The 15510-nt window shown below is 43.3% G+C and overlaps 1 protein-coding gene across 3 annotated transcripts in view; it reads right to left on the reverse strand.

The window, feature by feature from the left end:
- LOC104952321 (disabled homolog 1-like) overlaps positions 1-15510 on the reverse strand; it is a 90850-nt gene that overhangs the window by 12030 nt on the left and 63310 nt on the right. For all 3 annotated transcript variants that reach the window (XM_010779130.1, XM_010779131.1, XM_010779127.1), the window contains 4 exons: positions 6757-6855; positions 4622-4753; positions 1938-2057; positions 1518-1556 (listed from right to left, as the gene is read on the reverse strand). In XM_010779130.1, the coding sequence (XP_010777432.1) occupies positions 1518-1556; positions 1938-2057; positions 4622-4753; positions 6757-6855 (390 nt within the window). The remainder of the gene's footprint in view (positions 1-1517; positions 1557-1937; positions 2058-4621; positions 4754-6756; positions 6856-15510) is intronic.

Consider the following 15510-nt stretch of genomic DNA (forward strand, 5'->3'; position numbering starts at 1 on the left):
TCCAACACACACGAACGCGCACATGACCAATGAGGGCACGAGATAAGTTTGTGCACAGATGGAAGGCTGACAGGCAGGTAGGCCATCCAGTTATTTTAGCCGGGCCGGCTCAGATCATTGGTCGTGCTTTTTACAGCGCCACGGCTTCCACAGATGACATTTTTTTATGTATTTATTGTCAAAGCATTTAATTTATTCATTGCTATCGGGATGTTAAGAGCATTCCATGGAATATAACAAAAAGTGTTTCTGAAGTGAATTACCTACCCCACCTGTAACAGAGTTAACATGGACATGTCCTTCACCGCTAACCTTGAGAAAGATAATACAAACCCCTGTAACCATGGCAACTGTACACAACAAAAATGGCAACAGCTGTAGCTTGAAAATGCTTGGGAGATACCAAAATGAAAAAAACATGACAAAAAAGAGACTATAGTTTATGACAAAAAACTAAATCAATGCTAAAGTTAAGACTGTAGCTTGATTTTAGTGCAGTTAAGCACATTTGGTTTTACTTTTGGACAAAACCAGGTTAAAAGTTCCCCCTGTTTTCAGTCTTCATGCTCAACTAGGCAAATTAGTTGCTGGCTCCATTGATCTTTAAAAAGAGCTTAAGGAAGCAGTTGGTAACCAAATATGTCAAAATTGAAGATTGAAATCTAATGTTTTGACTGCTGATACAGTTTGAGGGTATTTGGTCAATGTTAGGTGTCTTTAGCTTGAAATGTTTCTGTATATTAAATGAAGTCTCTCTAATTCTAAATGTGTTATATATATTGTAAATACTCTTTCTTTAGTTTGATGAGACCCTCTTCTAAAGCTTAGAATAGTGTATTGGTTTGTCCCATTTTACATATCCCCATTATGTCTTATGATTGTACTTGTATTTGTGAATAAAATGAATTGTATCCAACCGTATCGGCAGCAAGAAAGTATAAAGTGAATTTCCCAAAATGTCAAAGTGCTCCTTTAAGATTCTGGCCACAGTGTGGAGTTTTGTCAACCAACATCAACATAATCCAAAGCTGCACATGGAATGACTTTATGCAAAACACACTTCTGGGGGGTGGCTGGACGTACCACTGAACATAGCATTCAGAGTAAGAGTTAGTGTTGTCTGTATTCAGTGTGAGCAAACAGAAAAAAATAAAACATGTCAGGCAAATAAATACACAAGGCTATAAAGAAGGGGAAGGGGTAACAACCAGTCTGTTGGGGGGTGGGCATCTCTTTGGAAGAACATTGACACAGATCAACTGAAAAAATATGGTTTTACAACACTGCACTGGCAAATGGGAGTTGAATGGTTGAACAAAACTGTCAATAGGATGGTCTTCAGTGTATTACTGGAATGGTGGAATATCATGAATCATTAATTCAAGCAGATCAGTGACTGGAGGAGATATTTAAATTGATTTTTCTTGTAAAATTCAAAGCTTTAAGAGTGAAAAAACAGTTAGAAAGCATCACAGTCAGCAGTGTTTGGTTGCTGCGCTGTGTGCCACTGGACCTACCTGGTAAACTGGGTCGTCCACTTCGTCCTCCAGGATGGTCTGTGCAGGGGTGGGACACAAGGCAGATGACACGTTTTGGTTTTTTAAAACAGTGAGACGGTGCAGCCCAATTTAGAAAGTCATTAGAAAGGAAATGGAGGAAGAACGGGTAACAAAAAATACATGTTATGTGCCCTTTCCTGCAAGCGAGCATAACAACACACATGCGTTTCCTGTCACACATACCTGACTCCAATAAAACAAACCTGTTGCATTTCCATTATATTTAGATATTCAATATAGAAATCAATGGTGCATACAAACACAGTCTGGGATGCACTTCAGAGGAAGATTTATGTTGTGTGAATGAATTGCTGGCCGAGATGTAATGTGTGACCTCGCCTCCGAGTGGGAAATGAAACTGAGAAAAACATGTCATACCTGGTAGACCGCCTGCTCACACTGTTTGTCCTTCTGCGCTTTCTTCTCCATCTCCTCCCGCTGTTTAATGTCGTAGATGAGCGTGAAGAGGTCGCGCAGGTCGATGATGAGAGGCTCCGCCTGGGCGAAGAGGAAGACGGGGATGTACAAATATTAACAAGAGGGAAGTGAGAAAGGAAAGGAAATTGGCAAATAAATACAAATTTGAGGAAATAAAGAATAGTTTTTTCAGAGAGATCAAGGTGAATGAAGAGCAGTGTTTTGAAAGATGGACATGTGGAGGAAAGCAGCGAGAAACAGAGGTAGAGGAGTTTTAAAATGGTCCAGAAGATCTGGGTGAAAATGAACAAGGCAGGAAGATAATTAACTTGTTTGCTGAAATACTTTAAAAGCTTTACTAATACAACTAGAAAAAACTCTAAGGGTAAAATAGTTTCAAAAATTCTGAGATGATAAGGATTTAATTTAACTGTGTTATCCTCTTCTAGTGACCTTTGTGATTAAAACATTATTTATTTATTTCAGTTATTTCAGTCAGACGACTTATGTACAAATAGTAAACCCTGAACACAATTCTGATTTGACAAATAATCTAACTGCTTGACTTTATTTAACCTCAATTAATTATTATTATTATTTATAATGGGGATTGGCCTTTGTGATATTTTGTATTACAGGTAGCTAACCCTTAAACAGAATCCCAAGGTGACAAGGAATTAATTCATAGGTATCCTCAATTCAATTAGCCTTTATAATAAACAACTGTGTAATGTATTTATGGGATTATTTCAATCAGACACCTAACCTAAAAAAGTTCAGCCACAAAAAAAAATACTGAGGTGACAAGAACTTGAATTAACCGTGTTATAATCATCAATAAATTATTATAATTCATATGCTGAGTGACCTTTGAGATTTTTCCTTTCTTTAATGTATTAACAAAATTATTTTTGTCAGACATGTCACTTACAGGACTGTCTCAGAAAATTAGAATATTGTGATAAAGTTCTTTATTTTCTGTAATGCAATTAAAAAAACAAAAATGTCATACATTCTGGATTCATTACAAATCAACTGAAATATTGCAAGCCTTTTATTATTTTAATATTGCTGATTATGGCATACAGCTTAAGAAAACTCAAATATCCTATCTCTAAATATTAGAATATCATGAAAAAGTATACTAGTAGGGTGTTCAACGAATCACTTGAATCGTCTAATTAACTCGAAACACCTGCAAGGGTTTCCTGAGCCTTAAAAAACACTCAGCTTGGTTCAGTAAACTAAATCACAAGTATGGGGAAGACTGCTGATCTGACTGCTGTCCAGAGGACCGTCATTGACACCCTCCATCAGGAGGGTAAGACACAAAAAGAAATTTCTCAAAGAGCAAGCTGTTCACAGAGTGCAGTTTCAAAGCACATCCACAAAAAGTCTGTTGGAAGGGGGAAATGTGGCAGGAAACGCTGCACAACCAAGAGAGATGACCGCAGCCTTAACAGCATTGTGAAGAAGAGTCGCTTCCAGAATTTGGGGGAGCTTCAAAGACAGTGGACTGATGCTGGAGTCCAGGTACCAAAAGTCACTGTTCACAGACGTGTCCGGGAAATGGGCTACAATAGCCGTATTCCCATGGTCAAGCCACTTCTGAACTCAAGACAACGGAAGAGGCGTCTGACTTGGGCTAAGGAAAAGAAGCACTGGACAGTTGCACAGTGGTCCAAAGTCCTCTTTTCAGACGAAAGCAAGTTTTGTATTTCATTTGGAAGTCAAGGCGCCAGAGTCTGGAGAAAGGCTGGAGAGGAGCAAAATCCAAGTTGCTTGAAATCCAGTGTGAAGTTCCCACAGTCAGCGATGGTTTGGGGAGCCATGTCAGCTGCTGGTGTTGGTCCACTGTGTTTCATCAAGCCCAGAGTAAATGCAGCTGTGTACCAAGAGATTTTAGAGCACTACATGCTTCCGTCTGCTGAAAAGCTCTATGGAGATGAGGAATTCATTTTCCAGCATGATCTGGCACCTGCCCACAGTGCCAAAACCACCAGTAACTGGTGTACTGACCATGGCATTACTGTCCTCGATTGGCCTGCAAATTCCCCTGACCTACCCCATAGAGAATATGTGGGGTATTGTGAAGAAGAAGCTGAAAGACACCAGACCCAACAATGCTAATGAGCTAAAGGCCGCTATTGAAGCATCCTGGGCATCCATAACACCTCAGCAATTCCACAGGCTGATTGCCTCCATGCCACGCCGCATTGATGCAGTAATCCGTGCAAAAGGATTCCCAACCAAGTACTGAGTGCATTAATGGACATTTTCAAATGTTTGATTGTGTTTTGCTGTTATAAATCTTTTTTTTTTACTTGGTCTGAGGAACTATTCTAATTTTTTGAGATAGGATTTTTGAGTTTTCTTAAGCTGTATGCCATAATCAGCAATATTAAAATAATAAAAGGCTTGCAATATTTCAGTTGATTTGTAATGAATCCAGAATGTATGACATTTTTGTTTTTTTAATTGCATTACAGAAAATAAAGAACTTTATCACAATATTCTAATTTTCTGAGACAGTCCTGTACATGACCCGATGATTTAAGTGCAGAATATGAAGATGTTGGCTCTGGTCTATTATTGCTTGAGACTTGACCTAACCTAAAGTAACCTAAAAACAGAAAATGTCATACCGACTGTGCCGTCTTGATGGCCACAAACTTGTGGTGGCTCTCCTTCCCGCAGACATAGCCAAAGGCCCGGTGGTCCCTGGTGTCCTTGGCGATGTAGCTGATCTCGTGCACTGAGTGGTGATGCATGAGCACCTACATGGCACACGTGAAGGGTTACAGAAAGGACCACATTGGCTTGATGAAAACGGAAAATCTGACAATCTTGCTCCCCTTAAAGATGCAAAAGCATGTCTTGTTCCATTTTTAAATAGTGTTTTACAAGTACTGTGTTGGCAGGGAAAGTAGGTCAGACCTACTTTAAACATCTTTGCATATTGTGGAGCCAAACGCAACCAACACAGAGGGAGGAGAGACTCAAGGGTGTTCCAATCTATATTACACAGTACTCTATAGGCACTATGGTTAATATTCAATGTATAATCAGATTGTCAGATAGTGTAAAATCTCTTGGACTTCCTTACTACTGTATACTCTCTTATATAAGCAGGTTTTGAGACGCTCTGATATCCAAAATCAGGAAACAATGACTTTTTTGTTATTGAAACCTCGCAAAACATAAACACACAACCAGATATACACACACAGTAATTCAACTGTCAATCTGTCCCCCCCCCCACTTGCAGTTCCTCTACAGAGATAAGCTTAGGACTTGGGGAGGAGCTTTCATTCAAAAATTTGCCGATTTTCAGCGGGGAGCGTCGCTGGTAACGTCTCAGATTAATGTAAAATACAAAACTAATACGACTAGTCTACTGGATTCAGCACAGAATCAAGTCAGCTTTACATAAAGTATTTCCATCACAGTGTTGCTGACACTGCTCATCCCCGTTCCCCCATAATAGCTCAAGAGGGATATTAAGTGTGGAGTGTTATTTACTGCCGGTAATCAGTAAATAAAATGAGGAGCATTAGGGGGCATTTTCCAAAACAACAAATGAGCTTGTCAGAAAGCTGGTGAGCTATTTGGTGGTGGCGCAGGGCTTAATGTTCTTTTTCATTAACAGTGAAAGAAGATGTTATCAAAGATGGGTGTTTTTTTTTTGGGTTTTGGGGGGGGCGAGTAGACGGTTGGTGGTGTGGCTGGGGGTCGCAGCCATGGGACAAACGCTGTTGCGTAATTATCAGTTTAGCTGTAACGACAGCTGAGGTGGAGCCGTGGTGTAATTAGCATTAGCGGCAATGATCATTAAGGGGTGGAACTGAGTGCTAATTATCGGTTAGCGCTGATGAGCATAGTGGGTCTATCCAGCCAACGCTACGCCCCAGGATAGGGGAGAGCCGGGCCCCCTCGATCATCCTGTAATGGAACAGCAGGCCTCGGAGCCCGCCAGGGGGATGGAGGCCAGTACGGAGGCGGAAACAGCCCGTCTCATAACATCACCGTAACATTGCTCACTGCGCTATCATTAGCAAGCAGACAGGGCCTGACAGAGCTTACAGTAAAGGGCCTGCAGTAGACCTTAGATCTAATGGGTTAACCCAGTTTACTTAGGGTTAAATATCAAATACAAGACCTGCAGTGTAAAGCTGTCAAGTTCAATTGTGTCTCAAACTAACATTAATTTTCATACATCTGCAGAATATTTTCTAGGAATCTGTTATTTGTCCGGTCCATTAAATGTCAAAAAAACTGTGAAAAATGTGCATACAAGTTTCTTTAAAGTCTTTACATTTCTTGTTTTGTCAGCCTCACTTTGATATAAAATAAAACAAAGCAATTAAACTACCTCCACATTTCAGAGGCTCAACATCATTTTTTTGTATACAAAATTACCTAAATAATAAATCTATCAGCATTACCGATTATGTTTCCTCTGTCGTCTAATCAATTAGTTACAGCTCTTAGTTCAATCTTTATGAGCTAAAGGGCAACATGTTATGTGGACATTCCGAATTGATATTTGGACAGGAATTTGGAATAAATATGCAATTGTTTTTATTTCAACACAACCTTGAGAATCCTCCTCCCTCCACACAGGTACTTCAGTGGGAGCAATAAGTCAACCGGGCTGACAAGATGGCGTTGGTTGGCAACAGCTATGCACTGAAGCGTGCGAGCGTCTGCCCTCTGGATGTCCTACACTGTAGGTTCACAGTACGGCAGCTGGCGAGGGCCTCGCTGACATGCTACTCACCCCTGATCTTTCACAGTAAATCTTGATCCCGCCGAAAGAGACCGTCAAGAACACTCTCTGCTTGTGCTCCCCTTTGGAACGCGCAGAAGAAGCCATTCCCTGCAGGAGATTAAAGGAAACGACATGAGGAGATGAAAGGATATGAGCTCAGCATGAAAGATGGTGAGCCCTCGCCTCTTCCGGCTCAGGTGAGGGTGACAGTGGGAGATGGGGGGATGGATATTGTAGGGTAAGGTGACAGTAGTTACGTAAGGTGTGATAGGACAGAATGTTCTTTCATGTGCCGTTTCTTGAAGCTTCACTCTCAGAGGAGTTCACACGTCGACTTGTGAGCAAGAGTTATTATTATTGAGGCCTTTTTTTTTTTTTTTCCCCAAGCATTTTTTTCTCTCCCTTTTCTTGAAGTACTGTAGGTTTACTGCACTTCAACGTGACATACACAAGTGCTAGCTAACAACAATAAGGTGAGATTTGCTGACAGAATGGATCGCTGCTGACCGACCAGCTCGCTTTGACAACTTTGCATAGTGCTGACTGAACACGGCAGCCAGCCTTTGAAGTACGTATTTTCCCATGGATCTCAGCAGCTCACATTGTCTTTCTTACATTCTCAGCTCTAATAAAGAAAACAATTAACATTTCCACCGTTTTCCATTTGACGCGACCTGTGTGCTTGACATGTCTTTCATATAACAAAGCCTGCAGGAGAATAGAAGAGAAGAGAAGAAGAAAGTCCTGCCTGCTGTGCTGAACACATCTGACAAAACTGCAGGACCAGTAACGCTGAAGAGTGGTCGGCCTCAGCTATCCTCCACTTTAGATTTGTTTCTCTTAGGGCTCAGCTAATATTCAAAAAGACATAACGGGTTACATACATCACAGTTGAGCTCTACTTCTGCAGGGAGATGTTAAAGCAACATATCCATCTTTACATGTATCTTTAATATGAGAAACAGAGGAGCTGAAGGAATCAAGGGAGTGTGAATAGGGTGAGGATAAAGAGCAGAACAAGCAATGGGGATAAGGAGAAGATGCGGAAGACAGCACTTACGGGTGTTAGGAACGTTTGAACCGTGGCGGTCTCACAGAGTTTACAAGGCCAACTCAAAAAGAGTAGATTCAGGTGGCCGAAGTAAGTTGAAGTAAAAGTTAGAGTTTCAAGTTAAAAGAAAGTAAATCGAGCGACGGGACGATTAAAGCGTTAGATAGTATAAACGTAAGGATAAGGTATTATAAATCGTATGTGTCCTTCGTTCGGGTGAGAGTGTTGTGGTGTGGGGGTGGGCGTGCGGCGTGGGCGTGGGTGTGTGTGGTGTTGTGTGCGGGAGGTGTGGTGTGTGTCGTCGGATAATGAGGTCGCTGGTACTAAGCAATTCTCAACATAAACAAAGTCTAGGGTCGGACAATAGTACAAAAGGGAGGATAAAAAGCACGAGAGAAAAAGAAAAGCTGGTGTCCAGTCGCGGGCGTGACCTCCACCCCGAATAATTCGCAAAGGCATCCTCTAGCCCGCACGCATGTTCCTGTTCTAGACTAGCCGCTAAACTATCTCCACTCTAGAGTAGCCGCTCGCGCCCTTTCGACACGGTCCTGAGGTACTACTTGCGATTTCCACACCGACAAACACTTACAACCCCCCTGTTACTCGAGGAAGTTAGTAGTGTCAGTCGTATGACCTTCCGAAACAGGCCTAGGACACAGACATGAACAGACAACTTTACTCAGTATACTTGCGAGTGCAGGAGAGTGAGCATTTCCGGTAGTGCACATCAGAGACGATCTTGACTGTGTTGACCTTGCTGTTTTCGGTTGCACAATTAAGACGTCGAAATATTAGTGTATCGGTTTGACATTTCCAACCAAAAAGTATGACATTACCTTTTTACAATTGCGTCGAGTTTATAGGGAGATTATTCGCCAAATAAAATCGTCTGACGAGTTCGATGTAGGTATTAAATAAGGTGTGTCGACAAAAACTGGTTGAACTCCGTTGGACCAAAGGATAGCAAATTCTACGGGAGATTCGTTTTGTGAGACTCAATTACTTAATATGTGCAAAAATTCTTGTGGAGGACGGAGAACTTTACAAACAGAGTACAGTCAGGGGTCGGGAAGATATGAAATGTCGCTACTATAGAACGCGTGTATGTACGTTGATCACTTTATTACACTTGGTATTATATATAAGTTTCGCGACACCGAGGGAAGAGAGGAGGCTGGAGACGTTCATTTTCATATGCTCCAGTTTAAGTCGGGTAAATCAACAACTCTTTTCACATTATAGGACCACTTAGGTCACCTTACTTTCGCCAGAACTCACAGTTGTTGATACAAACATTCATCCATATGCACATGTTTGAAATGAGCTACGATCCGAAAGTTCACAACGTAAGAGCTGTACGTAAAAGAGTTTTGTCTACTGACAGTGATAGAGTTATTTGTTGACCAAAAAACTAAGTCACAGTCTACCTATGATTTGCGTTAGGGGAGTAGTAATGATTCGTGCAGGATGGCAGGTTTACTGGAACCGACTTCATCGATGTCGAACAATCGATTGATGGAATTTTTATATGTGTGTAATAACGGCATGTTCGAGTAGAAATTACAAAAGCGACTGCAGCAAATTCCTTTTTGCCCCAGGACAAGTACGATAAGGTTTTCCTGGGTAACATTGAATCTTTGGGGTTACCATTTTTTTTTTAAGGAGTATAACAGTGTTTGGAGTAAAGGGTGTCTAGTGACTGGTGTTCTGTTTGTTGGGTAAGAGTCCCGTTATCTCGGAAGTCTGGCTACCCACAAACGAAAACCCCATTTTCGTACCCGGCGTTAACCGAAGGCCGAGGTTAACATTTGACACAACCTGAAACCCAAAAGCTATAGAAGGACACAGGCTGCCGTGTCTCTTGAGACTTTCGTGCCTCAGAAATTTTTCGTCAACTGTGTTTTGAAAAGGAGGACGATATTTACATGACGAATCTACTAATTCCTTTGTAAAGGTTAAACATGTATTCCTGGTTTTAGGACGTAGCTTGGGACGAACTTTATTGATATGATTGGCGTCGGGTTGTATAACACCGTAAAATGTGGTCGAGACAGAGCAATCTGTAATATATAACACCAATGGAAAACCTATTACGATCCGTCCGTGTAAGATTTGAAACTTCGAATACAATCTTGAATATTTTCGAATAATTTTCATTCTTCGATTGGGTTTCGAATTTCTGGTGGTACGGGTTAATGCGAACGATAAATTCCAAACTGTTAAACGACACTATAACGACAAGCCTTAGATCCCCAAACGGATTGCACGTTAATAGTTATTGATTCTTGTGATACTGCTCTTTATCGACGAAGGAGAAGAGTCTTACATTAAGACATAGGAGAATTCCAGTGGGTGACAGCAACCCGAGGTTTCATTTCCTCCGTCCTTTATGAATAGTAAAGAAACAACCCCCCCTTTATCGTCGTGTATTCGTAGAATACGTCATCGACCGATGCCCTATATTTATAGGGAGATTTTTCTCCTCATATGCGGTACGAAGAAAAAATTCATAGAAGACGTGAGAACGACCCCGGAATTAGCAACCCTTCAGGGTTGCTCTTGACCCTTCGTCGGGCCTTCCGCTTCGGAGTAGTAGCGGATATACAGGGTTGATTTTTGTTGAAAGGGGGCGGGGCTACTTAAAGGTCGTCACGGGAGGTATATAGGTCATCAAGTGGTCGATCGTCGGTAAATGTCAGATACCCGTCAGCTATGTCTGACGGATAATAGACCTGACCCCCTATTCCCCACTGCACCAGAGATAACTCGACGGAGAGCAACTGAACTCCTGATTAGGTGTTGTGTCGTTTCTAACTCTTCGCTATCGCTAAATGTGTTAGGTATGCGCAGCGGGGCGGTGCGGTTGTCGGCGTGGCGGAGAGAGGATGNCCATGTTATCCTTCTCTAAAATAATAACATTCTGGCAACATAAAAAATCTAACTTGCAGCTGAAAATGTTTTAAGAACAGTAGGGCATAATGTTCTAACAATGTTATCAAAAACATTTTAAGAATGTTTTTAAAGAACGTTATCCTACCTTTCAGAAGAACATTCTAGGAACCAAAATAAAAGCTTCTGGCGAAAACGTTTTAAGAACAGTAGGGCATAATGTTCTAACAATGTTATCACCAAACATTTTAAGAATGTTTTTAGAGAACGTTATCCTACCTTTCAGAAGAACATTCTGGGAACCAAAATAAAACTTCCCGCTGAAAACCTTCCTAGAACAATGACTGTAACATTCTCAGAATGTTTTTAGAACCAAACATTTCGAGCTGGGTCAGTGGCAAGAGGTCTGTCACTTACAACTCAGTACCATCCATCTTTTTTTATTTAGTCAGTATCTTAGATTACTTATGCCCTTGCTATATGTTTTTTATGTAATGTGTGCAAGTGTGTATATCCGTATTACAACTATGACCGGACATGTATGTGCATGTGAAAATCCCGGGCTGCTTGCAAGGTTATAGGCCAGTTAATCCAAGCTCCAACGCAAATATCCATTCAGCTGCTTATCTGAGGGGGGAAAACAGGAGCTGTGTGTGTGTGCATGTGTGTGTGTGCGTGCGTGCGTGCGTGCGTGCGTGTGTGTGTGTTGTGAGAGTTGGCTGCTCCGGTATAAATATTTATGGAATAGGAAATGCAAAATGAATTGCAAATTAGCAGCAGCGAGCTAAATTTGAAAGAAAATTGAACTTGAGATTGAAAATGAAGTTGAATGAAGCCGGTGGACTTAATGAGAAAACAACCGGAACATTGAGAACACTCTGCGGTCGCCAATTGCAAGGCATTGTGGGGCATTCACACAGAACGCCCGGTCAGAAGGTTACGGTGTGGGGGGCTCACTCCTACTCCTGACCCACACCCACAGTTCCCATGGGTGCCATTGGTGGTGACAAACCAGCTTGAATGGCTGCTATTGAGAGGAATCATCTCGGTCCAGTGCTCACCCATAATCCACCAGGCCCTCCCTGGGTGATGGACGTTGGGTGGTGCGCTGGTGGTGTGGGACAGGGGGGGGGGCATCTGTGAATGTGTCTGGCCCGGCCTCAGGCTTTATAATGTCATTCCTCACCTTCTCCATCCCATCCCTTTTGCTGATTATTCTGTCTATCATCTCTGAAACTGCCCTTACATCACCTTGACACCACCAGTCTTCTCATTTTGTCTCCACGCTACCTGCCTTCAAACTCTTTTGATTATGACATGCGAGCTTTAGCCCAGTTTTGTGCATATGCTATGTATAAACCATCCTCTCATAACCTGTGCTGGGTTTGTTATCCGCAAAACAACGTCTCCTGACACATTTACACGACGGGATTCCAGAATCAAAGTCACCATCACCTCTGAGAATTTAACCGTTTTCAGGCCCCTTGCTCACTCATTTCTAGGTCAAGAGTCCCATACAGTGCATTCGTTAACGGCACATTTAAGAGGATAGCTGAGCTGTGTGAGAGAGAGGAAGAAGGTTTATTATCCCTAATTCAGACCGCCAAATAACTCAAAGAACGTATTACATCAAAATGACCCTTTCCCACCAAGAAACACACCGTACATCTACTCAAACACAAATGGAATTCCATCTAAGATCTAATCAATTTCCAAGGAAAATTAAAAAGGTTTGTGCAAATGGCGAGAAAAAAGAAAGCGTCAAATGCAAGCACTTGGCTTGGCTATGCACACCCTCTCACTAATTCATCAGGGCACAATTCTCTAAAGGGGGGGAGGGCTTGAAGAAGCTAAAGTCATTAAAGTCGGTAAGCAAGTGAATGTGAAATCTGGGTCTAATTCTGACTTGTTTCGAAGCCAGAGGATAATGAGTGTTATATACATCCACCGCGTACCTCTGAACATTAAGCCTGTCACTACCATGTAGAGAAATTAACATTCCCACATTGATAACAAACTCACTAAGAAGACAAACTGTAGACAATGTGCTGTTTCAAAGACTGCTGGATAGATGAAAGAAGAGAGGGTGGATGATAATTATTGCTGTACTTTATTCCAAACCATACCTCATAGACCGACTGGAGCCTATTCTTACAGCATTATGTATTCCATCCAGTTTTTACTGACTCATACACTAATGTAATGTAAAATGCATGCTGCTCCAGTTGCATTTTAAACACGATCGGTCCAATTTAGTACAGCTCTCTCAGATGAGTTTTAACCAGATGTTCTGTGCCATTTGTTTCTTTACATACAGCGCGCCATTTCCCCCTAATAACACTTCAGGAGAGATTTAGAGGTTTATGCACAGATCCTCAAAAAAAAGTAGGACTTGCATACCGAATGAGCGTCTTGACACAGTGGCATAACTCGTACGCTACGTGCTCTGGGTTCAGATCACGACGAGCCGTGTGCTGTATTTGAAAACTAAAGAGCTGCGGGGCATGCTGTTTCATGTTGTTACTTTAACTGTAAGGAAGGAGAGAGGCGGAAGGTGTGTTTGTGTGTGTGTGTGTGTGTGTGTGTGTGTGTGTGTGTGTGTGTGTGTGTGTGTGTGTGTGTGTGTGTGTGTGTGTGTGTGCGTGCGTGCGTGCGTGCGTGCGTGCGTGCGTGCGTGCGTGCGTGCGTGCGTGTGTGTGTGTGTGTGCATTTGTATTTTAATTATGTTTTCAGATTGCAAGTAAAACGTAAATGCACACACACACACACACACACACACACACACACTGGTAGATTTGGTCCATACAAAGACACAGAAAGAGGAATACGTAACAAAATAATATGAGAACAGGAGTGTTGTTGCAGCTATTTAGAAATGGTAACCCTATTACAACAAACTAACAAAATATGAAAATACTACATACTGCACTTAAAGTGGAGAGCGGGTGAAAGAGGTCGTGTGGAGTTGTGCAGCATGCAGGAGCTACAGACGTTAGGTGGGGTTTTGAAGAATCCTCCCAGCCGAGCGCTGTAGAAACAGATTCCACTTCAGAGCGAGGGTGTTCTCACATCTCAGTTTATTAGAGATAAACACATTCTGTGCAACATGTTGGACAGAACCGTCCACAGCAAGAAGCAGCACGAGCACCTTAAAGAGACACCTTTAGAGCGACCTGCTCTCCGTCTGCTAGGCTGCCTGGACCCCGAGGAGAGAAGAGAGTCGGAGGGTGAGGGTGGGGGTGAGGGGGAGGGTGAGGTCAACACACCTCCACTTTGTGATGTGTGCACTGAAGGGAAGTTTACCAGGAGCCCGGTGTGAGAGCCAAAGCAGCTCTGGAGCTGGTGCACATGCAGGACCCTTAGAGGGGGCTGTAGGCACGCTCTGTCGTGCTCCAGTGCACTGTGTGTGTATTTCCTGAACAACAAAGTGACACAGTGCAAGCAACAGAGAGACTTCGGTCCGATACTGCCCCCTACGGGAGAGCAAGATGTTTCAGGTCAGACAACGGCAAAGAGTTCACAGGGAGCATTACCAAGCACTATATGCAGTGATAAGGACTGGACACACTAGATATGGTTGTTCGTAGGAAGTGACGCACTCCCTCGTCTCCGGTACACTGACCTGAGACACTACAGATGTTGTTCTAGGAAAGGTGAACACTCCCCCTGTGTCCGTTAATCCGACACTGAGACACACAGGATAGGTTTTCAGGAAAGGTGACACTCGGCCTGGCTCCGGTACATCCGACCTGACAGCACCAGGATAGTGTGTTCAGTAGGGAAAGTGACACTCCGCTGTGTCGTACATCCGAGACCTGGCACACAGGATAGTTGTTCGTAGGGAAGTGCATCCCTGGTCTCGGTTACATCTAGACCTGAGAACACGGATAGGTTAGTTCGTAGGGAAGGTGTACCTCCCTGGCTCCGGTACATCTGACCTGAGGACACACAGATAGGTTGTTCGTACGGGGTAAGAGTGTGACACTCCCCTGCTCCGGTACATCCGGACCTGATGACACACAGTATAGGTTGTTCGTATGGAAAGGTTGACACTCCCTGTCTGCGGGTACTCCGACCTGAGACAACAGGATAGGGTTGTGAGTGGAAAGTTGTCACTCTGTCTCGAGTCTGAGACACACAGGATAGGTGTCGTCTCTCTCAAGTGACACTCCCTTCCTCCCCGTACATCGCGACCTGAGACACACAGGATAGGTTGTTCGTTGGGAAAGGTGACACTCCCTGTGCTCCGGTAACATCCGAGCGTGAGACCACAGATAGTTTTCGTAGGGAAAGGTGACACTCTGCCTGGGGGCTCCGGTACATCTGCTTGACTGAGACACAGCAGGATAGTTACTTCGTAAGGGAAAGGGTGACATCCCTCGCGTCTCCCGGTACCTCGCCGACCTGAGAGACACACAGGATAGTTTCGTTCGTAGTGAAAGGTGACACTCCCGTACGTCCCTGCCGGTACATGCCGACCTGAGACACAAAGGACTAGTGTTTCGTAGGTAAGGTGACACTCCCTGCGCTGCCGTACCATCCCGAACCTGGGACACACAGGATAGGTTGTCGTAGGGAAAGGTCGTGGTAGGCTCCCCGTTTGAGACAACAGACCGAATATCTCGCATCGAGTGACTCGTGTCGTTACACCCGTAAGACCTGTCCACTCCGGCCGGATGGACGAGTCCGTACGTCATCCGAAAGGATCCGCGACGAGCAGACTACCTGTCGTGAGAGATTATTTCGTACGTGGACCGCGCACAGTTTTTCACGCGGTTAGGGCGAGTCGTCGCGGTAAACTACACCCTTATCGCCGCGACCGA

This window comes from Notothenia coriiceps, unplaced genomic scaffold (assembly GCF_000735185.1).
Source record: "Notothenia coriiceps isolate Sejong01 unplaced genomic scaffold, NC01 NC01_scaffold00019799, whole genome shotgun sequence".
NCBI lineage: Eukaryota > Metazoa > Chordata > Actinopteri > Perciformes > Nototheniidae > Notothenia > Notothenia coriiceps.